Source organism: Colias croceus, chromosome 7 (genome assembly GCF_905220415.1).
Source record: "Colias croceus chromosome 7, ilColCroc2.1".
Taxonomy (NCBI): domain Eukaryota; kingdom Metazoa; phylum Arthropoda; class Insecta; order Lepidoptera; family Pieridae; genus Colias; species Colias croceus.
This window is the reverse complement of record NC_059543.1, coordinates 2,449,558-2,471,905: the sequence shown is the minus strand read 5'-3', so window position 1 is coordinate 2,471,905 and position 22,348 is coordinate 2,449,558. Positions and strand designations below refer to the sequence as shown.

General features: G+C 32.3%; 2 protein-coding genes across 2 annotated transcripts in view; both read left to right on the top strand.

Annotated features, from left to right (window-relative positions):
* Window positions 1–5,690: 5,690 nt before the first annotated feature.
* Window positions 5,691–13,118, top strand: LOC123693427 (thiamin pyrophosphokinase 1). The gene is made up of 7 exons (XM_045638517.1): window positions 5,691–5,878; window positions 6,399–6,561; window positions 6,923–7,089; window positions 7,292–7,378; window positions 7,629–7,908; window positions 8,190–8,312; window positions 8,924–13,118. The coding sequence occupies exons 1-7, from the start codon at window positions 5,852–5,854 to the stop codon at window positions 8,932–8,934; spliced, it is 858 nt and encodes a 285-aa protein (XP_045494473.1). The 5' UTR covers window positions 5,691–5,851; the 3' UTR covers window positions 8,935–13,118.
* A 5,290-nt stretch (window positions 13,119–18,408) lies between these two features.
* LOC123693419 (V-type proton ATPase 116 kDa subunit a1) overlaps window positions 18,409–22,348 on the top strand; it is a 42,558-nt gene continuing 38,618 nt past the window's right edge. The window contains exon 1 of the mRNA XM_045638506.1: window positions 18,409–18,533. The gene's annotated coding sequence lies outside the window, so the exon portion shown is untranslated. The remainder of the gene's footprint in view (window positions 18,534–22,348) is intronic.

Sequence of the window (22,348 nt, the reverse complement as noted above, 5' to 3'; positions counted from 1 at the left end):
GATAAATATTGCCTCCGAAGGGATAGCGGAGGCTCACAACATTCTATTTGAAGCGCATTGATTGGGCTAGATTTCATGGCACCTGTTATTATTCGTAACGCTTTCGATTGAATAAGATCTAACTTTTTAAAGGCTGTAACATTTCCACCGTCTAAGAGAAACATCCCGTAGTCCATAGTACTTCTTATAATGGCATTATAAACAAGCTTCAAACAAAATGGGTGAGCTCCCCACCACACCCCCGAGAGGCACCTTAACATATTTAAATATTTTTCGCACTTTATTATCACGTAATTTATGTGAGGAGTGCCTGTGAGCCTATAATCCAATATAACGCCTAAAAATTTAGTCTGATCGTGTTGAGGTAAGGTATTATTTTTATACACGATATTTACGGTCGGTGACGACCGTTGTCTAGAAAAAACTACAACAGAACTTTTGGAAACCGATATATCGAGTGAGTTAATATCAAGCCATTCGCCTAATACATGCAAGTTATTGTTTATCGAGCTACAAGCTGAAATTAAATTATCATTTGCAATATATATTACAACGTCATCAGCGTATTGTAATATGTTAACAGAATCAAAAAATATATCTTCTAAATCGCTTGTATATATGTTATACAATAATGGGCTGAGGACGGATCCTTGAGGAAGTCCTTTATGTACAGTTCGCGATAATGTTGAGTCAGAATAATTTAACTTTAAATTTAATTTTCTCTCAGTGGCTATTACAATTATAAAGTTAATTAGTATTTCGGGGATCTATAATTTGATCAATTTATTCTTTAGAATTTGTATATTAACATTATCATACGCAGAATTAATATCAAGGAAAACAGCAATGACATGTTGGTTATCAGAAAAAGCAATACGAATATCCGTTGTTAAAATACTTATGTTGTCCATAGTACTTTTACCTTTCCGAAAACCAAACTGTGTTTTTGATAATGAGTTATGATGTTCAATATACCACTCTATACGGTTTTTAACTAAATGTTCGGCTATTTTGGCTAATACTGATGATAAAACGATAGGTCTGTAGGAGGATGCTTCCTCTGGGTTTTTGTTAGGTTTTAACACAGGTATCACTTCCTGCTCCATCCATTGAGGTGGTATATTTCCTGTCAGCAAAACAACGTTAATAAGGTTTAGATAATATTCCAAGGCAGAATCGCCGAGGTGCGTGAGGAAGGAGTAAGGTATTCCGTCTAAACCCGGTGCAGAATCGTTCACTCCAGACAAAGTACCCTTTAATTCATATAATGTGAATGGTGTTGATAGTATTGCATAGTTATGATCCATTTGAACAGATTTTAAAATGGGGAAGTAATCTAACTGTGATGGGACTGAAGGTGGTGCTATTGTATCTATAAATTCTTCAGCTAACGATTCTGGAACTATAAATTGTTGATCTCTATAAACTGACCTGAAGCGTCTTATAGAGTTCCATACTTCGCTAGGATTAGAATTGGGAGAAAGAGAGGCACAAAATGATTTCCATCCTTCCCTTTTTTTCTTTTTAAGAAGAATTTGGGTATCTTTTATAATCGCGTTTAAAATATCCAAATTTTCTTCTGACATGTCTTTGTTATATACTTTCTCTATGGATTTCCTTTTCTTGATAGCCTCTGAACATTCCTTATCTCACCAAGGGGGAAAAGGTAGTATTGAAGTTTTCGTTGGTTTTGTAGGAAAAATTTCATCAGCTACTTTTAAAATAATTTTTGCAAAATTGTTTGAACATTCTGTTTCTTTCCCCTCTTTGACTTCAGACAGCTCCTTAACCTCGTTTTCTATGCGATTTCGATAAATATCCCAGTCTACATTTTTTAAATTATATTTACAGCGTGGTGATCTTTTATTACAATGCTTATTATTTTTATTAGGAAGATTTAACAAAATTGGAAAGTGGTCGCTTCCAAAAGTAGACACTAAAGGCTTCCACGATATTTTTGAAGCTAAATTTGCCGAGCACATTGATAAATCTACTGCACTAATATTTTCATTAATATGTGTCCGTCGAGTCGGTTCACCTGTATTCAATAAACATAAATTGAATTTATCAATTAACTCCAATAATAATTCTCCATTGGTATTAGTAATACTACTGCCCCATACTTGATGGTGTGAATTAAAATCCCCTAACACAAGCACTTGACCATGTAGTGAATTCAATACCTGTCTTAAATCATTTAAAGCTTCAGAAGTTGGATGGGGTATGTAAATTGACACAACGGAAATTTTGTCAACAACGGCTCCCACAACGTTTATATTACAAGACTGATTATTGTTGAAAAAAATTATTTTTTTGTATAGCAATGAATTTTTTAATAAAATAGCAACCCCACCATATCCATCACTCCTGTCATCACGTAAACAGTGATATCCAGGAATGCGAAAAAATGAATTTGGTTTTAACCATGTTTCATTTAAGGCAATTGCCAAAGGTTTATATTTATTTATAAGATGTATTAGTTCCGTTTTTTTAGGGATAACACTTCTACAGTTCCACTGAATTATATTTGAATCCATTATTATTACCGAAATTTTTGAGCACATTGTTTAACTGAGCAACGTTGGACGGTTTTAAGATATTGTTTTGATGTAAAGCTTCTATTAAAGTTGATAATAAATCTAATATGACATTATTAGGAGACTGGTCACTACTAGGCTGAATTGCGCAACCATTATCAGGAGCTGGGATCTGATATTCCTTTATGAGGGCTTCATGCGAAGCTCTATCATATCCCACACTTGTTTTAGGTGGAGATCGTGGTTTTAAAGCTACTGTCTTTTTATATGATGACCTCTGAGTGCCAGCATGTAATGAATTTGTTTTATTTGATGTGAGATGTACAGTTGGGGTTGACTGTAATATGTCTGTAAAAGATTTAGAAATTTGTGGATGTAATTTACTTGCTTCAGCATATGATATATTCTGCTGAGCCATTGAAATTTTAATGTTCCTTTGTCTATTAAATTCTGGACAGACTTTATTCGTAGCGTAGTGAAAGCCAGAACATGTAATACACTGTGCGCAATCTTCCTCAACAGTGCATGTCTCACCTGAATGATCTAGACCACATTTATAACAACGAGGTTTCGATCTACAGATGTTTTTTGTATGGCCATATCGGCAACAGTTAAAACATTGAATTGTTGGGAAAATATACAAATCAACTGGTAATGCATTATAACACATGTATATTTTTTGGGGTAGGACTTGACCATCGAAGGTTAAAATGACAGATTGGGATGGCTTCCAAACATTGGATCCATCAATGTTTACTTTAAAATTGATTCGCCTAATTTTAATAATTTTACCACAGCCAGAAGGCACAGATATATTATCTATAACTTCCTCAGGAGACCAGTCACTCGGAACACCCCTAACTAAACCCATTCTTGTAATGTGAAATGTTGGGATTTTAGCTTTTAGTTTAAATGTATTTAGATTGCTATTATTTAAAAATGCATTGGCATCGTAAAAGGTTGAAAACGCAACAGAACATCTATTTCTCCCTATTCTCTTAACACTGCCAGGAACAATATTTTGAATTTTATTTTTCTTTAAGAAATTTCCAAATGTGATAGGGTGCAATGTGGAGCCATCTCCCTCAGAGCCTTCTATTCTCTGCACATGAACTATAATATATGGATATCCATCTGTTTGGATATAATTGGCACGGATATTATGATCTGTAGGATTAGGTGGAACTGAGTTTGATGTTTCTGCTACATTATTATTTGATATAAAGGAAGAAGAATCATTACTAGAATTAATATTTGTATCGCTATCATTCATAATTTTTTTACGCCGCCTTTTTCTATTTAGTTCCGGATCTAATAGTATACTTTCATTGTTTGATTCCAATGTGACATAACTTGCCACAAGAGGACCAGAGCGTAAATCTGAATCCTCTGAAAAAGGATCGGGAGGGTCGTTCATATTCCCGCCCGAAACTCCCGCGAGGGTTCTTACATACTAAAAATATATCTACAAGAAAACTTACCAATATACACCACAAAACTATATGAATTTACAAATATATATAATAAATACAAGTAATATTTACAAAATAAACACCTCTGACTACAAAAAAAAATAATTAAAATTAAATCAGCTTTAGAAACACTCCCTCCAACTTCGAAGTTTCCCGCGCTTTCTCTGTTCATTCAAAGAATTTATTTTTCACTGTGCTTAGTGCTACAGATAGCGTTTAGCTACTATTATGTATTCTGTGCTACAGACACAGAATCAGGGTGACCATTTCAAAAATGGCAAATCTGCCGGACGCTGGCAAAAAATCTGCCACAATCCACTCCTGAAAATGCCAATAATATGCCATGGAGATTGGAGGCGGGTATGAATAAAAAAAAGTATGTTATTAAAAAAAAAATTCTTTATTAATTAACTAAATACATAAATGTATCAAAATGTATCAACATTTGCTTCACGGTAAATTGTGTTCCATCAGCATAGCACAAATATTAAGTTCTGCTTTTTTTACTTCCTCTTCCAATGGCGATTTCTTAAAAAAAATTTACCTGAAATAATTGTTTCATATTAGTAAGTATTTTGAAACTTATTAAAGTAATAATAATAATAATTTGGAAAAAAAAATGTTGTGTGGTTTTATGAAACCACGGTAATAGTGAAAATTTTTTTTCACACTATAGACATTTAACTAAAAATTATCGTATTTGTACGATAATTTATCGTACGTATCGTGCGTCACGCGACATGCGCTACACAGACCAAAAAGTTTGAGACGATGTAATAAAAGTTTCACTTTAAAAACTTTTACGATTATTGAAGTACTTACCGATGACTGGCCGCTATACCCGACCATACCTATGCTTCTTATGTTTTTGTGATAACACATGATCGTTCAATGAAGTTAATCTTGTCACTAATTTGCAAAACGCTACATCAGGATCATCTTTTGATCAATTTTTTTTCCCTCCCGCGATAAAGAAATTTCCCTTCAAAACTATAAGTAGTTTTAAATAAGAGAAGTCTCAAAAGTTTTGAGAATATACGAAGAAACATTCATATATTTACTTTTTTTTTATTCAGAGTGTATTAAACATTGAGATAATCTTACTACGTATGGAGGAGACACCACGAACAAAATCTGTGGTTCATTTTTTGCTCTAACTTAGTTTTAAAAATTATTATCTAGTTAGGTACTTACCGATGAAAGTTATTCCTTTGCACTTTTCTGTATTATTTGTGCAATATCGTAACCACAATCGTAACACACACGAAGGCATAATATTTGATGCGTTTCACTTTAAAACAAATAAAAAATGAGCGTGCAGTTACGCCATATGGCGTATGTTGAGCGGAACATAAGTGATGTAGGCGGTGTCGTCTCCATATGTATATCTCAATGGTAGTAAAGCAAATATTCTAACGTTGTAAAACCTTACGAAACCATGCAATCTAAATATATAATATTCTATACCATGAAAACTAGGTACTCACAGAAACCTACTTCACACCTTGCACTGTCAGAAAGACTTTGCTCACTGACGTTACAAACGAAAAAAAAAATTAAAAGTTCTCAAAGTCAAATTTTATTCGCGAAATTTCAAATTTCTGTCAAAATTTCGCAAGGTGAAATAATATTTGTATCTTCGTCGTAAAATAAATAAATTCTTACACTGATAGTATATTTAAATTTACTATTTAATATTTATAAACATTTCATTGATTGCAGTGCATCAAAAGTCAAGGTTATGACTGCACAATAGCGCATGATAAATTCTCAGTAACTAGAGGCGAAAGAACATATTTTTTCTTAAATCTTAACTTATAATTTCAAATTGAAGATAGCAAAATGACTACAAATGGACTTGTACAAAAGGTAAGCTAAATATTGCGTAAGAATATCGCATTATTATAATTATATTAAGATTCCAATCATTTTTTTCCTCTACATGGGAAACAATACCTATATTGGGGTTGTATAATGTGGTTTGAATTTTTGTTTTTTAATTATTAATCTAATACAGCTTAACCACCACCCTCTGTCATAATTTTTTGTTTTTTATCTTGTGTTTGGTTGCCTGATACCGAGATGGCTACTAAAGCCATAAGGCCGCCATTTGTACATGTCGCTCTTCTGTATGTTTTTTTCCTGTTTGTAATGGTGTACAATAAAGCGTTTTCATTCATTCATTCATTCATTAAATATATTGAGGTATATAAACTGTTTTTATAATTTTGTTCATACTACTGTACTACATGTTTGTGTGATTTTGATTATTCCTTACCTCACAAATCTTAAATAATATTCAATTAAAAATAAATGTTGCCTTGAAAAAAAGGTCCTTTATTTCAAATATTTGTAGGTAAAAAAATTACACCATACGTTTTCTGTACAGCATGTATCGTGCAAACAAATGTGTAACGTTGTCAAGTGTTGGCAATGGGATATTTCACATATACTGGACATTGAGAAGAGGAAAAACACTAAATATGCAGTTTTAGTGTTAAATCGGCCCGTGTCACAGAGTCGAGACTTTGTTATGGGCTTTTGGAATGGTGGTAAGTTTATTATATAGCTACTAGTGGTCCGCCCCGGCTTCGCCCGTGGTATCTACATGTTTAAACTATCCTATCTCTCAAGTTGGATCGAACTGCATATGGTGTGCGAATTTTATTATAATCGGTTAAGTGGTTTAGGAGTCTATTGAGGACAAACATTGTGACACGAGATTTATATATATTAAGATTTTAATTTAATAATTAATATAATATGAGAAACTTGTCAACTTAAATATTTATTTATTCAAGTAGAAGAGCAATTTTGTATTTGGCATTTTTTATGACTTTGATTTAATGTAGGTACTTTCACTATTACTCAATAGTGAAAGAACATTAAGAAATAAAAGTTATTAATTTTCAGCTGCACTTAGAATGACGGTAGATGGTGGTACAACACATTGGAACAAATTCTTGAAAAATCTTTCCTTGGAAGAGCAGAAAACGATGCAGTTGCCAGACATGATAACTGGAGATTTTGACTCCATTACCACAGATCTACTGCAGGAGTATAAAAAGAAAGGTTGTAAGGTGATATTAACATTATTATGATAGTTGGTAACTTTAAAATATGCAAATTAGTTTTACATTGAACTTTTATTTTTGTTAAGGAAAAAATATATTTTAAAGATTTGCAGTACAATATCTTAAAAAAATATGTAAAAAAAACTACACATTTTGTCAAAAAATCTTTATGCAAACATAGTTCAAGTAATGATTAATTAAATTACAGGCTTTACACACGCCAGATCAAAACGACACAGACTTTACGAAAGCATTGATAGAATTGAATAATTATTGCAAACAAAATGAGACAGAGGTAAGAATACACTTCATTGAGAAAACTATTTCGTAAAAATTACAGATACTGTCAAAATCACTGTTCTAATTTGGCTCTTTTAAAAATCGCATAATTTGTTTTTCAAGCAACTATTTGTAAAAATACGTAAAAAATTAACTGAATCAAGCTAAATGGTTTAAATTTTGCTCCCAAGTACCAGTCCAACCCTATCAAAAAAAATAATAATTCGGTGACAAATCATATTTCCATCCAAATTTCTACATTTCAGATGGATCATGTAATAGCCATTGGCCAAAACTCAGGCCGCATAGACCAAATCCTAGGCAACATACAAACACTTTTCCTCGTCAGAGATCGAGAGCTACTGAACCCAAACACCAAAGTATATATAATGTCAGACGATACAATATCCTGGCTCCTGTCACCGGGAGACCATGTGATATTTGTTCCAGAAGATTCTAGAAATAATAAACGATCTTGGTGTTCTTTGGTGCCGATTGGGGAAAGCTGTGAATTTGTGACGACTAGTGGATTGAAGTGGAATTTGAGTAAGATTTTTTAAATATATTTAATTTTATAGCATTGAAATGAAATGAGATTTTTTTATAGAGTACAATAATTTCGATCTTAATGTGGGATTCTAAATTGCGTCTTTCGTCTTGTCGGGGAAAAAAGTTTTTTTTTGGCTTTACTGATTGTTTATAAATATTCAAACAAGATAAAATGTATTCACCATACAAATAAAGTTTTATCAATAATCGTGTTTTATTGATAAAACTTTATTTTCCATGTAATTAATGTTAACTTATTATTTATTTTGTCCTTTTAGATAATCAACCGTTAAAATATGGAGTTCTAGTGAGTACATCAAATACCTTTGATGGTTCTGAATTTGTGAAAATCAAATGCAGTCACACTTTACTATGGTCAATGAAAGTTCCTAGTCTATTTTGTAAGTATTTATATCCTTAATAAATATATCCATACTTAATATTATTATATTATTAATATTATAAATGCGAAAGTAACTCTGTCTGTCCGTCTGTTACTCAATCACGCATAAAATTTGGTATAGAGATATTCTGATACCCGAGAAAGGACATAGGATAGGTTTTATCCCGGAAATTCCACGGGAACGGGAACTATGCGGGTTTTTCTTTGAATGCGCGGGTGATGCCGCGGGCGGAAAGCTAGTAATATTTTAAATGCGAAAGTAACTCTCTCTGTTACTCAATCACGCCTTAACTACTGAACCAATTTGCGTGAAATTTCGTATAGATATATTTTGATACCCGAGAAAGGACATAGGCTACTTTTTACCCTGGGACATAGGGTAGGTTTTATCTCGGAAATCCCACGGGAACGGGTACTATGCGGCTTTGACTGAGCGAGCGAAGCCGCGGGCGGAAAACTAGTCTATAATAATATATCTACTATTATAACAGTTATTTAATCACACCTAATAAAAGGAGACCTAAAAAAATCGAATCAACTTACACGTAATCAATCATGAGAATTATATAGTATAGAATATAGTTATTTTAACCACCTTTTCCTTTTTAGGTACACAATAACAGTGCAGACGAATGGTAAACTATATAATAATAATTTAGACCCTTTTCCATTAGTTTGTAATCGTGAACATTGTTTAAAAAACGAATTATGAAGTAGACAGAATGAACTTTTCCGTCTAATATTTGACTTGTACTATGCACACAAAAATATTTTTTAATAGAATTTAATTTTTTTTTTATTATTATGTTAAACTGACAGAATGACATTTCAAGCATATAATATACGTTAGCGAAAAGCTCTAAACTTGAGTACTTATTTTGAAGTGAAAGTTATTTAGGCGCGTTGAGAGTAAAATTTCAAGGTCGCGTCATGGTATACCGTCACGCCATTGAGCAAGGTGACGATTTTGGTATCTTTGAATCTTGCCAAAGAAGTTTCACTTCTGACACGTGTGCTCGGCACACACGATATGTTTTTTAAAATTATAGGAAATTATAATAGAATTTTCTTTATATTTTTTAATATTAATAGTGGAATACAGAACTTTTGTATTAACAATGACAATACCTCGCTATCAAAGATTTTATAAATAATAGTTGAATATAAATTAAATTAATAAGAGCACAATACATATTATAATTGTATTATGAAACCAAATAAGCGAGAAAAGTAAATAAAAAAGTCGTAAATAATAGTTTCCTATACATGCTTCACATCTTGCTTGTACATAATATGACGTACGTACTTAATTTTTTATTTCAGCTAGTTATTTTTTCAACATAGATTATATTAAAAATATAATATGAAAGTTTAATAACTAGATTCCTGTTATTGATTTTTTATAGTAATGTAATTATGCATTGATTTCATTGTATATGTTTATACTTAGTAACTAGATGTTGTTTTAGATTCAGGTTGTTTTATACGGGCTTAGTTGATCATTGAGCTATTATTACTACGTATAGAGGAGACACGACGAACAAAATCTGTGCGCCAAAATCGGCGGCGCGGGGCGGCTTGTCGGTCATAGATTAAGTGATGTCATCGACTCTTAATAACTCTTAATAGCAAATCCTTTACAAAATTATTATTCAAAAGGACAATGGGCAAAAACAAGTCACAGTGACAAGTCACAGTTCTTTTTCACGCCCCTTTTTCGGTCCCGGCGTTCCGTCGGTACGCGGCACTAGCTCCATCCAGTGTCACATCGCGTACTTTGCCAATTCCTTTTCACGCTGACACGGCCTTCCGACAGACGCCCGGCCTCGGGGGTTAATCGTCTTACGTACGAGTCCAAGCATATGCCTAGTCGTTACTCATCTGAAAAGGACCACATATTAGAAAAAACACTCTCATTAAGGAATACTTCAGCAGCACCCATTCAATTCCTGCGAAACCTCTTAAAGCCACCATACCTATAGTATGAGGCACTGTAGAAGATTGCAGTTACTCATGAGAATACTGCAGCCCGATAAGTCATTAAGTATCATTGAAAGCGTAAAACGAAAAATATTCCACCTAGTCCCGAACACGAGGCTATCGCTGTAATAACTCTCCCACTACTCTATGCCCAGCTAGCTTCAAACTTTAGAAACTACTGTAGCAAATTACCTTGATCATCACATATTCTCCACACATTAACCAAATCATCATCATCAATGTGATCAGCAAAACGAGTAGCTGTCGAACCTTCACCGTCGCTATCCTCATCGCAAATTCTATATAGGGAATAGGGATACAGTATCACCATCATCAATTTTATCGTCCTTGCTTATTGATGGATTCACAACAACGTCTCTAACTGCTGAATAATCAATCTGAGGGTACAGTTTCTCAGTGCAGCTTGAATACCTCGCTGGAATACCGATGGAGAATTTTTTAAGCCAAAAGGCATGGCCAGGTATTCAAACTGACAATTTGGTGTAACAAAGGCTGTACGCTCTACTGACAGCGGTTCTATGCTTATAGAATGAAAACTAGAAGTCATATCAAGGAAAGTGAAGAAATTCGCGCCATATAGTCTATCAATCTGGTCACTAATACGAGGAAGAGGATAATTATCTGCGCGAGTATTTGCATTTAATTCCCGGTAATCTACTACCATTCGATTTCCACCATCCTTCTTTCTTACAAGTAATATCGGACTAGCAAACGGGGAGTTACTCTCACGAATTATTCCAGCTTCCAATAATTCAGAGATTTTTTACTTCAATATATCTCTTTCAGTCGGTGATAAGTGATAACCTATAGGGTCTAACGTCTTTGGACAGTTTTATTCGGATCAAGTAATTCTATTTTCATTTCAACCGTTTTAGCTCGTATCGTCGGCGTACCTTCAACGAAACTATCGGCGAATTTACTTAGTATAGTATATAGGCGTTCTTTATTAGTACCAACTAAATCTGTATCTATTTGAGACATGATATTATTTAATTGACTAGCTTTTGTACAAAGCTGTTTTAAAATAGTGACACCCTCTGAATTGATTTCTAACTGGACACCCATGTTAATAATAACACGGCCCAAGATAATTGGTTCAGTTAAATATTTGTCATCTACAATATGAAAAAAAATCTCATAGTTTATTGTTCCTTACATATAATTTTTGTATTTTCAATACCTATTTGAGAAACTTAATTCATTAAATTTAATACCATCTACAAGCCCTGCTGGCTTGCAAAACTTTAATGAGTGAACATTCAGACCCAGATTCAAAAAGAAAATGAATAATCATACCCGCAACTTGCAGCTCACCAGAACTACCACACAGCTTGACTTCTTTTGTTGTCACCAAAGATGAATTTTTAGCAGGGCAGGCATTTGCTAGATGACCAGGCGATCCACAGGAATAGCAGGTGACAAGACGTTTTTCTTCAGAACGAGGCTTCAATGTCTGTGAACTTTGCGATTTATTACAATTAAAGGATTTATGCCCCTGTTCTCGACAACGATGGCAAAAACCAACAAAACTTGCATTGCGATGGATTATATAGCGTTGGCGTTTATTTTCAGTGACTGTGTTCACATCATCAACATGTCTGTTCAAGGATACAACCCGCAGTGCCCGACATAATTCGGATTTATTGTTAATATTATTGGAATTCAATTCCCTCTTTGTATTATTATCCAGACGTGATAAATGATAATATAGCAAAATCCCGTGATAACCTCTATGGTCATATTTGACTTGGGTATTGACTCGATAAAGTGCCAAAGGCATATACAAGCACCTGCAGCCGTCTCTTTGTCATTCATTTTAAATGTTATAACACGTTCAAAGTTATCTTGTATGAGCAAAGGTTTTGAAAACCTAGCAATGAAATGTTCTTTCACATTTTCCCATGTTATACAATCGGGATGCATTTTTGCAAGGCAAGTAGCAGCTCGGCAACGGAGTGCTTGCGTCAGACTTAATAGTAGGTCGGTACCTTTAGTATCTTTATGTTTTACCAACACCTCATTTATTCTACACCAACTCTCGATATCCACTTCGGGGTCATCGGGGTCGTATTTCATGAGCGTCGTTTGATTTTGCACTCCACCATTAACCAATCCACGCATCGCTCGCATGAAAACTTTCCATATCACTTGAAATTGGTTGCGACTGCTGCTGACTTGATATTCCAGTACCAATGTTGCTTTTTCGGCCCTGGCGTTCCATCGGTACGCGACACTAGCTCCATCCAGTGTCACATCGTGTACTTTACCAATTCCTTTTCACGCCGACAAACTTATCTATATGTATCGTATTATTTGTGCAATATCGTAACACGCACGAAGGTATATTTGATGAGTTTCACTTTAAAACAAACAAAAAATGAGCGTGACATTTAGCGAGCAAACGACTGAGTGCAGTGAGGCCATTTAACCTATGTTGAGCGGAACATAAGTGATGTAGGCGGTGTCGTCTCCATACGTAGTAATAGTATCTTAATGTTGTTGGTTTACTTTTTTCTCGCTATAAACGTACATGTTTGATTTTAAATTATATTCTATTTATTTATAATATGTAATTGATATGTATTTTTTATTATTTGTTGGAGTTTTGTTAATTTTGGAATCACATCTGAATAGTTATTATTCCTCCCAATATGTTTCTTCTATATTTTAATATTGTAAATTGTAATATTATATTTATAATATGTAAAACCATTTGTGTTCCACAATGTTAATTAATTTACGTAAACTTAGTTAAATGGTTGTTTTTAAACTTGTGAAATGAATTTATTTATTTGTTATTGGGTTGGAGTTAATAAATTGTTATTTTTATAACTTCTTTTTTTTCTATTATGTAAGTCCCACATTATAAAAGCGATTATGCAGGTAACGAATGCTGTTGTTTCCTATTTGAAATATGAATAGTTTTCATTTAATAATTCCAATGTTTGAAAAAAAAATTATTTCCAATTCAACTCCACTGATGTACTTATTGACAATCATGGTTGTAAAAATGTTTAGACGTTTGTTAATCTTTCTCGCGAAAACCAATGAACGGATTTTGATGATGGTTTAGACTGTTCGTAGCTTACCTATCTACCAGCGAACTTATTAAACTTTTTAACTATAGAAATACTCCTATAATATTATAATATACATACTTAGTTACCTATAAAATAATTAATTTTAATTTTATTTGATTTATTACCTCCAGGCTACAAATTAGAATTTAGCCTTGAATTTTAATTTCCGTATTCCCATTGACCGAATAAGAACAATATGTAAAGTTTCAGTCAAGGTTGATCAATATTGCTCGAATTATCTGGAACAGTAAAAGATATAGGTATTTTTTTTTAATTTAATCCAATTTACATGATCTATACAGAATAGAAAATATCAAGAGATTCCACCCCCGCTATTTTTATTTTATTTTTTTCAATTACCAATTAAAAGTAGGTATTGTTAGTGAATTTTGCAACATTTAACTCGATACAATAGTAGGTAGGTATGTGTAGAATCAAATTAATTCAAAATTTTGTGCACACAAGAGCATCGCTATAATTATAATAATTATATTATGTAAAATAGTCGTGCAACAACAATTTAGTGTATGCTATAGTTAACGTAGTGGGGAGGCAAAAGCAGTGCTGCCAACTGTAACGCAAAATCACGAGATGAAAATCTTTTATCAGCTGATTAGGTGCAAACATTAGTTGCATGATTTTATCAGTAGCTGCTTACGGGAGCCTTTACGTAAGTATTTTTATTAGATGTACACAAAATAAATTGTACAAAATATTCTAGAATATTCTGTGCGTAAATTGTGTCGTTTTTATTTTTCCATTACTACTATTTATCTAACTATAATATACGTGATACAATTATCAATATTATTTATTTAAACTTGTAATGGTTAAGTAAACACTGCATAATATAAAAAATAATTATCATACCGAGGGCCAGAACTAATGAACTTTGGAGTGGACAAAAAAACGTTTCGGTCTAGTAGAGGTGTGGCAGAGCAGAGAGGGCTTGGTTATAAAAATATTAAAGTTTATAATGTTATACATGGCTGAATTATATCATTTACCAATAAGAAAAAACTAGATAACGATTAGCGGCTCTTCCAAAATAATCAATTTGTTAATTATTTGAATGTTATTTTAACCGCAAGTAGTTATTTACTTTAAGTAGATAGGTAATTATCATTTAATTTAGATATTTTGAACAGTATAGAAAATAAATATTATAAGACATTATTCCAGGTTAATTTTAATGATATTTTTAAGTTCCAAGTTTAAGGAGTAGGTAAGTTATTTAATTTTCGCTCCTCATACCTAATGCAACGAAAGACTTAACTGAAGAAAAGAGTTCGCCTTACAAAAGGTAAGCACCCTTTCAAAATATATATAGGTAATACAATGATAGTTATCTCTGACTTTGTCGGTTCAAGTCTGGTTGGTCATGAACTCATCTGCTATCAAATTATCGTTAAGAACGCGAATAAAGTCAAATCACCAATCAACATTTAGTTGATACGTGTAATATTCAAGACCAAATATAAAAAATAAAATATATGTAAAACTTGATGATATTTTCGATTATACTGTCAGATCAAAAACATAAAATATTGAAATTGACTCGATAGAAAAAATTCACGAAGTTACCTCTAAATTTCACACTTTTACGTTTTTTACTTGACATGGTAATGCCTATTATGTTCTTTTTTTCATAAACAATTGTATTGAAACATTTGTGAGAACTTTGTCCGACCACTTTTTTGTAATTACTTATAGTTTTGGTTTAATCACGATAAAACACTTTTGGCGCTTACTATATTTTTAATTACGCAAGAAATCATCTTGCATCGCACGTTCCGGGAGCTAAAAACATAATTCTATTTCATACATCAGACGCTATCGCTCCGTTGAGACGAGTAGACCATGCTCAAATTGCTGTGCCGCGCGCCGATTTTTTAATAATATTGTTTCAATATTGTTTTTTTGAAAATGGTACACAACAAAAGAACATTGAAACTTCAGAAACGAGAACTAAAAGAGATTCATATTTAAATGATATCTAACTAATTTTCGAAGATAAGTTAATATAGTATTGTAATCATATTATTAATAAATAATTATTAGTTATTTATAATAAATAATAAATTATTATTTATTAATATGTATTAATAAAAAATACGACTTTCGATTCATTTCAGAAACTTTATGCAGGTGAGTTTAGATATTACATAAATATGTAATATCTAATCACACTCACACGAATTTATGCATAAATTCGTTTCCGTGGGCTGAGTATTGACGCGACGATCTTAGGTATACAAACATATATATATATATATATATTATATGGATACAAATATTTCATTCATAGTGTTACATCAATAAAATCAAGAAAGATTTATGGTATATTTTTTTATGAATTATTATATTATTACTTATTACCATTACTACTATGATTACCTACTACCTATTTGTAGATTCCTATGGTTGTTCCAGTAAATAACGTAAATAGGTTGTGAATAGTAGGTATATATAATATAATATATTCACAATCTGTATTACTAATCACTGGTGCAGTGATGAGTGAACTCCCATAAATAATTATTATAATCCATACTTATATTATAAATGCGAAAGTAACTCTGTCTGTCTGTCTGTTACTCAATCACGCCTAAACTACTGAACCAATTTGCATGAAATTTGGTATGGAGATATTTTGATACCCGAGAAAGGACATAGGCTACCTTTTATTGCGAAATATGTACCACGGGCGAAGCCGGGGCGGACCTCTAGTAAATTATAAAGTTATACCTGCTCATTATTTGAAATCTATCGTAAAATTAGTGTCAATAAAATTTCGTGTTTCGCGTTGTCACGATATCACGTGTTTTTTCAATTCTTTTTTATTGTATCCCTTGAAGTACAAGGATGGTTCTCATGTAGAGAAAACGTAAATATGTACGGGCGAAGCCGGGGCGGACCGCTAGTTACAAATAAAATACATATCATTCACTAGTTTTCCGCCTGCGGCTTCGCCCGCGTTTTCAAAGAAAAACCCGCATAGTTCCCGTTCCCGTGGGATTTCCGGGATAAAACCTAGCCTATGTTACTCGTGGATAATGTAGCTTTCGAATGGTGAAAGAATTTTTAAAATCGGTCTAGTAGTTTATGAGCCTATTCATTACAATCAAACAAACAAACAAACAAAGTTTTCCTCTTTATAATATTAGTGTAGATTAGTGTAGACAAACACTATGAATAGGGTTGCCAACTTTTTTTACAAGAAATAAAGTACGTATATTCATAATTCATTATTCAGGTCTATGAAGATTATTAAACAGTATTTTAGCAAAACAAACATTATTTATTGTAGTGTGTGCCCTCTGACTAAATAAAAAAAATTGTGAGCGTCTAAATGTAACACATAATAATGTGTCTGCACTTTGATGCTGAAAACAGTCTTTTGTATAAGTACTTTTTTTTTGTTAAACAGTAAAAAGTATAATTTAGTGAAAAACAGTAGAATACTGTTTGGCAACCCTAAGTATGAATACACTCGCGAATGCAAATTCTGGTTTTGTGCGTGTTTCCACTTTCAACTATCAAGTGACGATTTATTTATTTGTTTTTTTTTCGTAATTATTATGGTCAAATATTAATAACGAAACAAATTATTATGGACTCGATATTTTATTGTTTCACGGTAGTCGTCTTGTCGTTTGCTCAAGAACGTGAAATTGAATGATAATTATTTTTTTTTATAAAGTCAAAACCATTTTCTTTCAAATAAAAACTTGTTTTTATTGAAAACAAAAATCAGAGTGTTGCTAGGAATAAGTATAACATTAAATAGTAATGTTAGGATATCGAAACATTTTTGTATAGGCCTGAACGTTATAGTGGAAACGCGCTCTAAGATCTGAGTAATATACATGTCGTGGCCATATCGTAGATTTGCTCATTTCATGAAATGGCCAATTTAGTTTGGCCAGATCGTTAAATTGCCAACGTTTCACGATTTGGTCATCCACATTTGGCCAGATCGTCGATCTGGCCAAACGTGGATGGCCATTTCACGAAATTCGACCATTTTTGTTAAAGCGATTCGCTTCTGGCACTCGCCGGCCGCTGCCGCGGCACGCTCGCTTTGCTCGCTCGGCTCGTGCGTTGTTTATTAAAGTCTAACCTAACCTATATTTTATACGTTCTGGCCAAATGTCGATGACCAAATCGTGAAACGTTGACGATTTAACGATCTGACCAAACTATGTTGGCCATTTCATGAAATGAGCAAATCTACAATATGACCACGACATACACACCACTAGATATGCAAATATTTCTCCAAGCTAATTTACCTTGTACTAATATTATACTAATGTTGTACTAATATTGTAAATGTGAAAGTAACTCTGTCTGTCTGTCTGTTACTCAATCACTCCTACTGAACCAATTTGCATGTAATTTGGTATAGAGATATTTTGATACCCGAGAAAGGACATAGGATAGGTTTTATCCCGGAAATCCCACGGGAACGGGAATTATGCGGGTTTTTCTTTGACTGCGCGGGCGATGCCGCGGGCGGAAAGTAGTATATAATAAATATAATATAAACACAACAATATAACATTCATTCAAATCATACAAACAAACAGACATAAACACACAGGCAGAATTTTTTTACGGATTCGTGCTCTATACTGTTTCCCTAATATTTTTTTTTTTTAATATATTACATACATACTTACACTTTTTTACTGTTTTATTATATACGTATAGATTATCATCAATAATTATAAATAAAAAATAATAATAAATTATCATATTACATAATTTGCCATGATTTCAACTTCACTGTTTTATATAATTATTTCATTAATATACTAACTACCGAAAATACGCGTAGAACGAGCGAAGAATATTGTGTTTAATTTAGCGTCCGATGAACTTTACGTAAGTACGATGAGCCGGGTGCGGAGTGTATGATGGAAGAAAGATTGCGCGCGCCATGGCGCGCTAGGGCGGGGCCCATAACTTTAGAAATTCTCTGCCTTTATGCCCACTCTTAAGGATCCCATCACGTCAACGGTAACCGGTCACATGGTCGGAGGCACCAACATAACAAGCCAGTCAGTTTGCCGCTGCGCGTGAGTCGCGCTTAACGTGTACGTTCCATTTACGGATTCAAAATACGAATACTGGTGCGTTACTTTTTTTTATTAACTTTTTTTTTTAATAATCTGTGTCATGTAAACTATATTCCATTTTTAAAAACAAATGCTGTCAGTTTTTAATGTTTTTACTAAACTATGCTGGACTCGTAGAATGTGTCGATGTATGTTTTCTGTGTATTTTAGAGAAATGCCGTAGTTATTACGACCGGAAGGAAGTTAGCGCGGAAAGTTTTTTTTTTTTAATTATTAATATCTCAAAAAATTGCTCCTTAAATGCTCCATCAGAATCAGTAATTGCTCCACTTCTATAATTATTAGTTTATTTATAATTAATTTTTTAAAAAATCCAAATACTGAAAACTTGATTTCCCTATAGAATGAAAAATATTCACTTTTCATAAAAAATTTTTTTGCAAAAAAATTGCTCCTTAAATGCTCCATCAGAATCAGTAATTGCTCCACTTCTATAATTATTAGTTTATTTATAATTAATTTTAAAAAAAATCCAAATACTGAAAACTTGATTTCCTTATAGAATGAAAAATATTCACTTTTCATAAAAATTTTTTTTGCAAAAAAATTGCTCCTTAAATGCTCCATCAGAATCAGTAATTGCTCCACTTCTATAATTATTAGTTTATTTATAATTAATTTTTTAAAAAATCCAAATACTGAAAACTTGATTTCCCTATAGAATGAAAAATATTCACTTTTCATAAAAAATTTTTTTGCAAAAAAATTGCTCCTTAAATGCTCCATCAGAATCAGTAATTGCTCCACTTCTATAAGTATTAGTTTATTTATAATTAATTTAAAAAAAATCCAAATACTGAAAACTTGATTTCCCTATAGAATGAAAAATATTCACTTTTCATAAAAAATTTTTTTGCAAAAAAATTGCTCCTTAAATGCTCCATCAGAATCAGTAATTGCTCCACTTCTATAATTATTAGTTTATTTATAATTAATTTAAAAAAAAATCCAAAAACTGAAAACTTGATTTCCCTATAGAATGAAAAATATTCACTTTTCATAAAAAATTTTTTTGCAAAAAAATTTCTCCTTAAATGTTCCATCAGAATCAGTAATTGCTCCACTTCTATAATTATTAGTTTATTTATAATTAATTTTTTAAAAAATCCAAATACTGAAAACTTGATTTCCCTATAGAATGAAAAATATTCACTTACTCTTAAAGAGATCTCTTAGCGAGTCCCGAGCACGTAAATTATATATAGAGCGAATGGCTCTTTTCTGTAAGATAAATATAGGTAGTTTCTATATCTGCTGCCCTGCCCCATAGTAGAATTCCATAGGACATAATACTTTTTATACACCATTACAATTAATCTAATATTGATTGTGTTCATTGGTTACATTTTTAAAATCTTCGTGTTTTATAAATTTATAAAGAACTAGCTTTCCGCCCGCGGCTTCGCCCGCGTTTTCAAAGAAAAACCCGCATAGTTCCCGTTCCCGTGGGATTTCAGGGATAAAACCTAGCCTATGTTACTCGTGGATAATGTAGCTTTCGAATGGTGAAAGAATTTTTCAAATCTGCCAAGTAGTTTCGGAGCCTATTCAATTCATACAAACAAACAAACAAACAAAAAATCAAACCTTTCCTCTTTATAATATTTGTATAGATAGAAAAAATTCGATCACGAGGCGGGACTCGAACCCGCATAATTTCGTGATCGAATGTTTATATTCTTTATATTTATAAATTTATATTTATAAAGCATTTGAATGTCATAAAACCAAAAATATCAAATTCAATCTTCGTGTTTTGTGAATTATTTAATAAATCATTTACGTGATTCTTTTTTTGTTCGATGCGGGATGGTGTCGAATTGGTCCCATAAAAATTTTATTAGGATAGGCCCAGTATTTTATTTTATGAGCATTTTTGTCTGTATTTGTAAATGTTGCAAGTGCAAGTTTGAAGTCGATTGTTTTTAGCGCAGTTATGTCTTGTATGTAAAACCTTTTGTCAAAAATAAAATTCTTTATAATTAGCACATATTTTATTATTCATACTCTAGTGAAAAATTTTCAGGTGATTATATAAAAGTAGGGCTCAATTTTTTCGCGAACCCTACTTCTAAATAATTACCACTCTTCAATAATTTAAAACTCCTTGACTGAATCCCTTCACACCCTAAAATAAAAAGTGCCTATTAATTTTTCTTATAGTAAACAGAAATTCAAATTCAATTATAAAAATACTTATTACCGATTTAATACTTTGATGATAATTGATAGTAGAAATATTTATTACTAACCTTGATATAGTTGTGGACATGATGAAATGTCTCCATATTATGTTATATGTAATATATACGATGATACACAAAAATTATTATCATTCGAACCTGCAATCCTAACTTGAAGACTCAATAAAACAAAAATTATAATTATTTCTTATTATTCTTATCATCAGAACCCTTTAGTTTCTGTGATCTGTGATCAGAACCAAATAATTACATGATAATAATTAATAACCTTTTAAGTAATACCATCCTACTAATCTATACTTCTATACTAATATTATAAAGAGGAAAGGTTTGTATGTATGTATGTATGGTTTTCACGCATAAACTACTATACCGATTTTGATGAAATTTGGCACAGACAATCTTTAGACCCTGAGAAAGAACATAGGCTACCTTTTATTGCGAAATATGTACCACGGGCGAAGCCGGGGCGGACCGCTAGTAATATAATAAATGCGAAAGTTTGTGAGGATGTGTGTGTGTTTGTTACTCATTCACGCAAATACTACTGAACCGATTACAATGAAATTTAGCACACAGATAGACCGTAACTTGGATTAACACATAGGATAGGTTTTATCCCGGTAATCCCACGGGAACGGGAACTATGCGGGTTTTCCTATGAAAACGCGGGCGAAGCCGCGGGCGGAAATCTAGTGAATAATATAAATAAGAAAACATAAACATTAAGGTCTATACATATCACTGCAGTGCTGATACATGTAAATATGGCCCTTATGCGTCGCAACGACAATAATTGATGACGTCACAGCGCAGTAGTTTACTATGCAAACATAGTTTTTCAGTTAATTATTGTAAAAATTATCAAAATTAAATAATTTTTTTTGTAATTGATAGAGCAAATCGGGAGCAATTTTTCTGGAAAAAATTTTTTTATGAAAAGTGAATATTTTTCATTCTATAGGGAAATCAAGTTTTCAGTATTTGGTTTTTTTTTTTTAAATTAATTATAAATAAACTAATAATTATAGAAGTGGAGCAATTACAGATTCTGATGGAGCATTTAAGGAGCAATTTTTTGAGATATTAATAATAATAAAAAAAAAACTTTCCGCGCTAACTTCCTTCCGGTGTTATTACGCATATAAATTGCTATTTTACGGCAATATAATGACTGAATTCGTTATGAATTTACTCTGTATTTTCTTTGATAAGGATAAATGTTAATAATTGAACTGATTAAGAAATAAATAAATCTAAAGATGTTTTATAAATAATAGTTAATTTATTCATAGTTTTAAAATTTAAAAATACTTTAGTATTGCATGCATTCCATCAATATGGTAGACATGTAATAGGTCCTCAATGCATAGGAAATTAGCAATGACCTTGATAAATAAACTAAACAATGTCATGTAATTCGCAATTTTACACAGTGCACATGAATAACATAATTATAGGTACCCTACCTACGTAGGTTATTTTTACGGTTCCGTACCCAAAGGATGAAACAGGATGTTTCAGCAGTAGGTTATTGTCACGGAACCCTTAGACGCTAGTCCGACTCTGACTTGACCGAAGATAGATAGTAGGTACCTAGGTAAA

Bases quoted from the DNA above. Each gene is read 5' to 3' on its own strand.
- LOC123693427 (XM_045638517.1), top strand. From the start codon at position 5,852: ATGACTACAAATGGACTTGTACAAAAG. The intron at 6,562-6,922 runs GTAAGTTTATTA...ATTAATTTTCAG, and splicing joins TATGGGCTTTTGGAATGGTG to CTGCACTTAGAATGACGGTA. The intron at 7,379-7,628 runs GTAAGAATACAC...TCTACATTTCAG, and splicing joins GCAAACAAAATGAGACAGAG to ATGGATCATGTAATAGCCAT.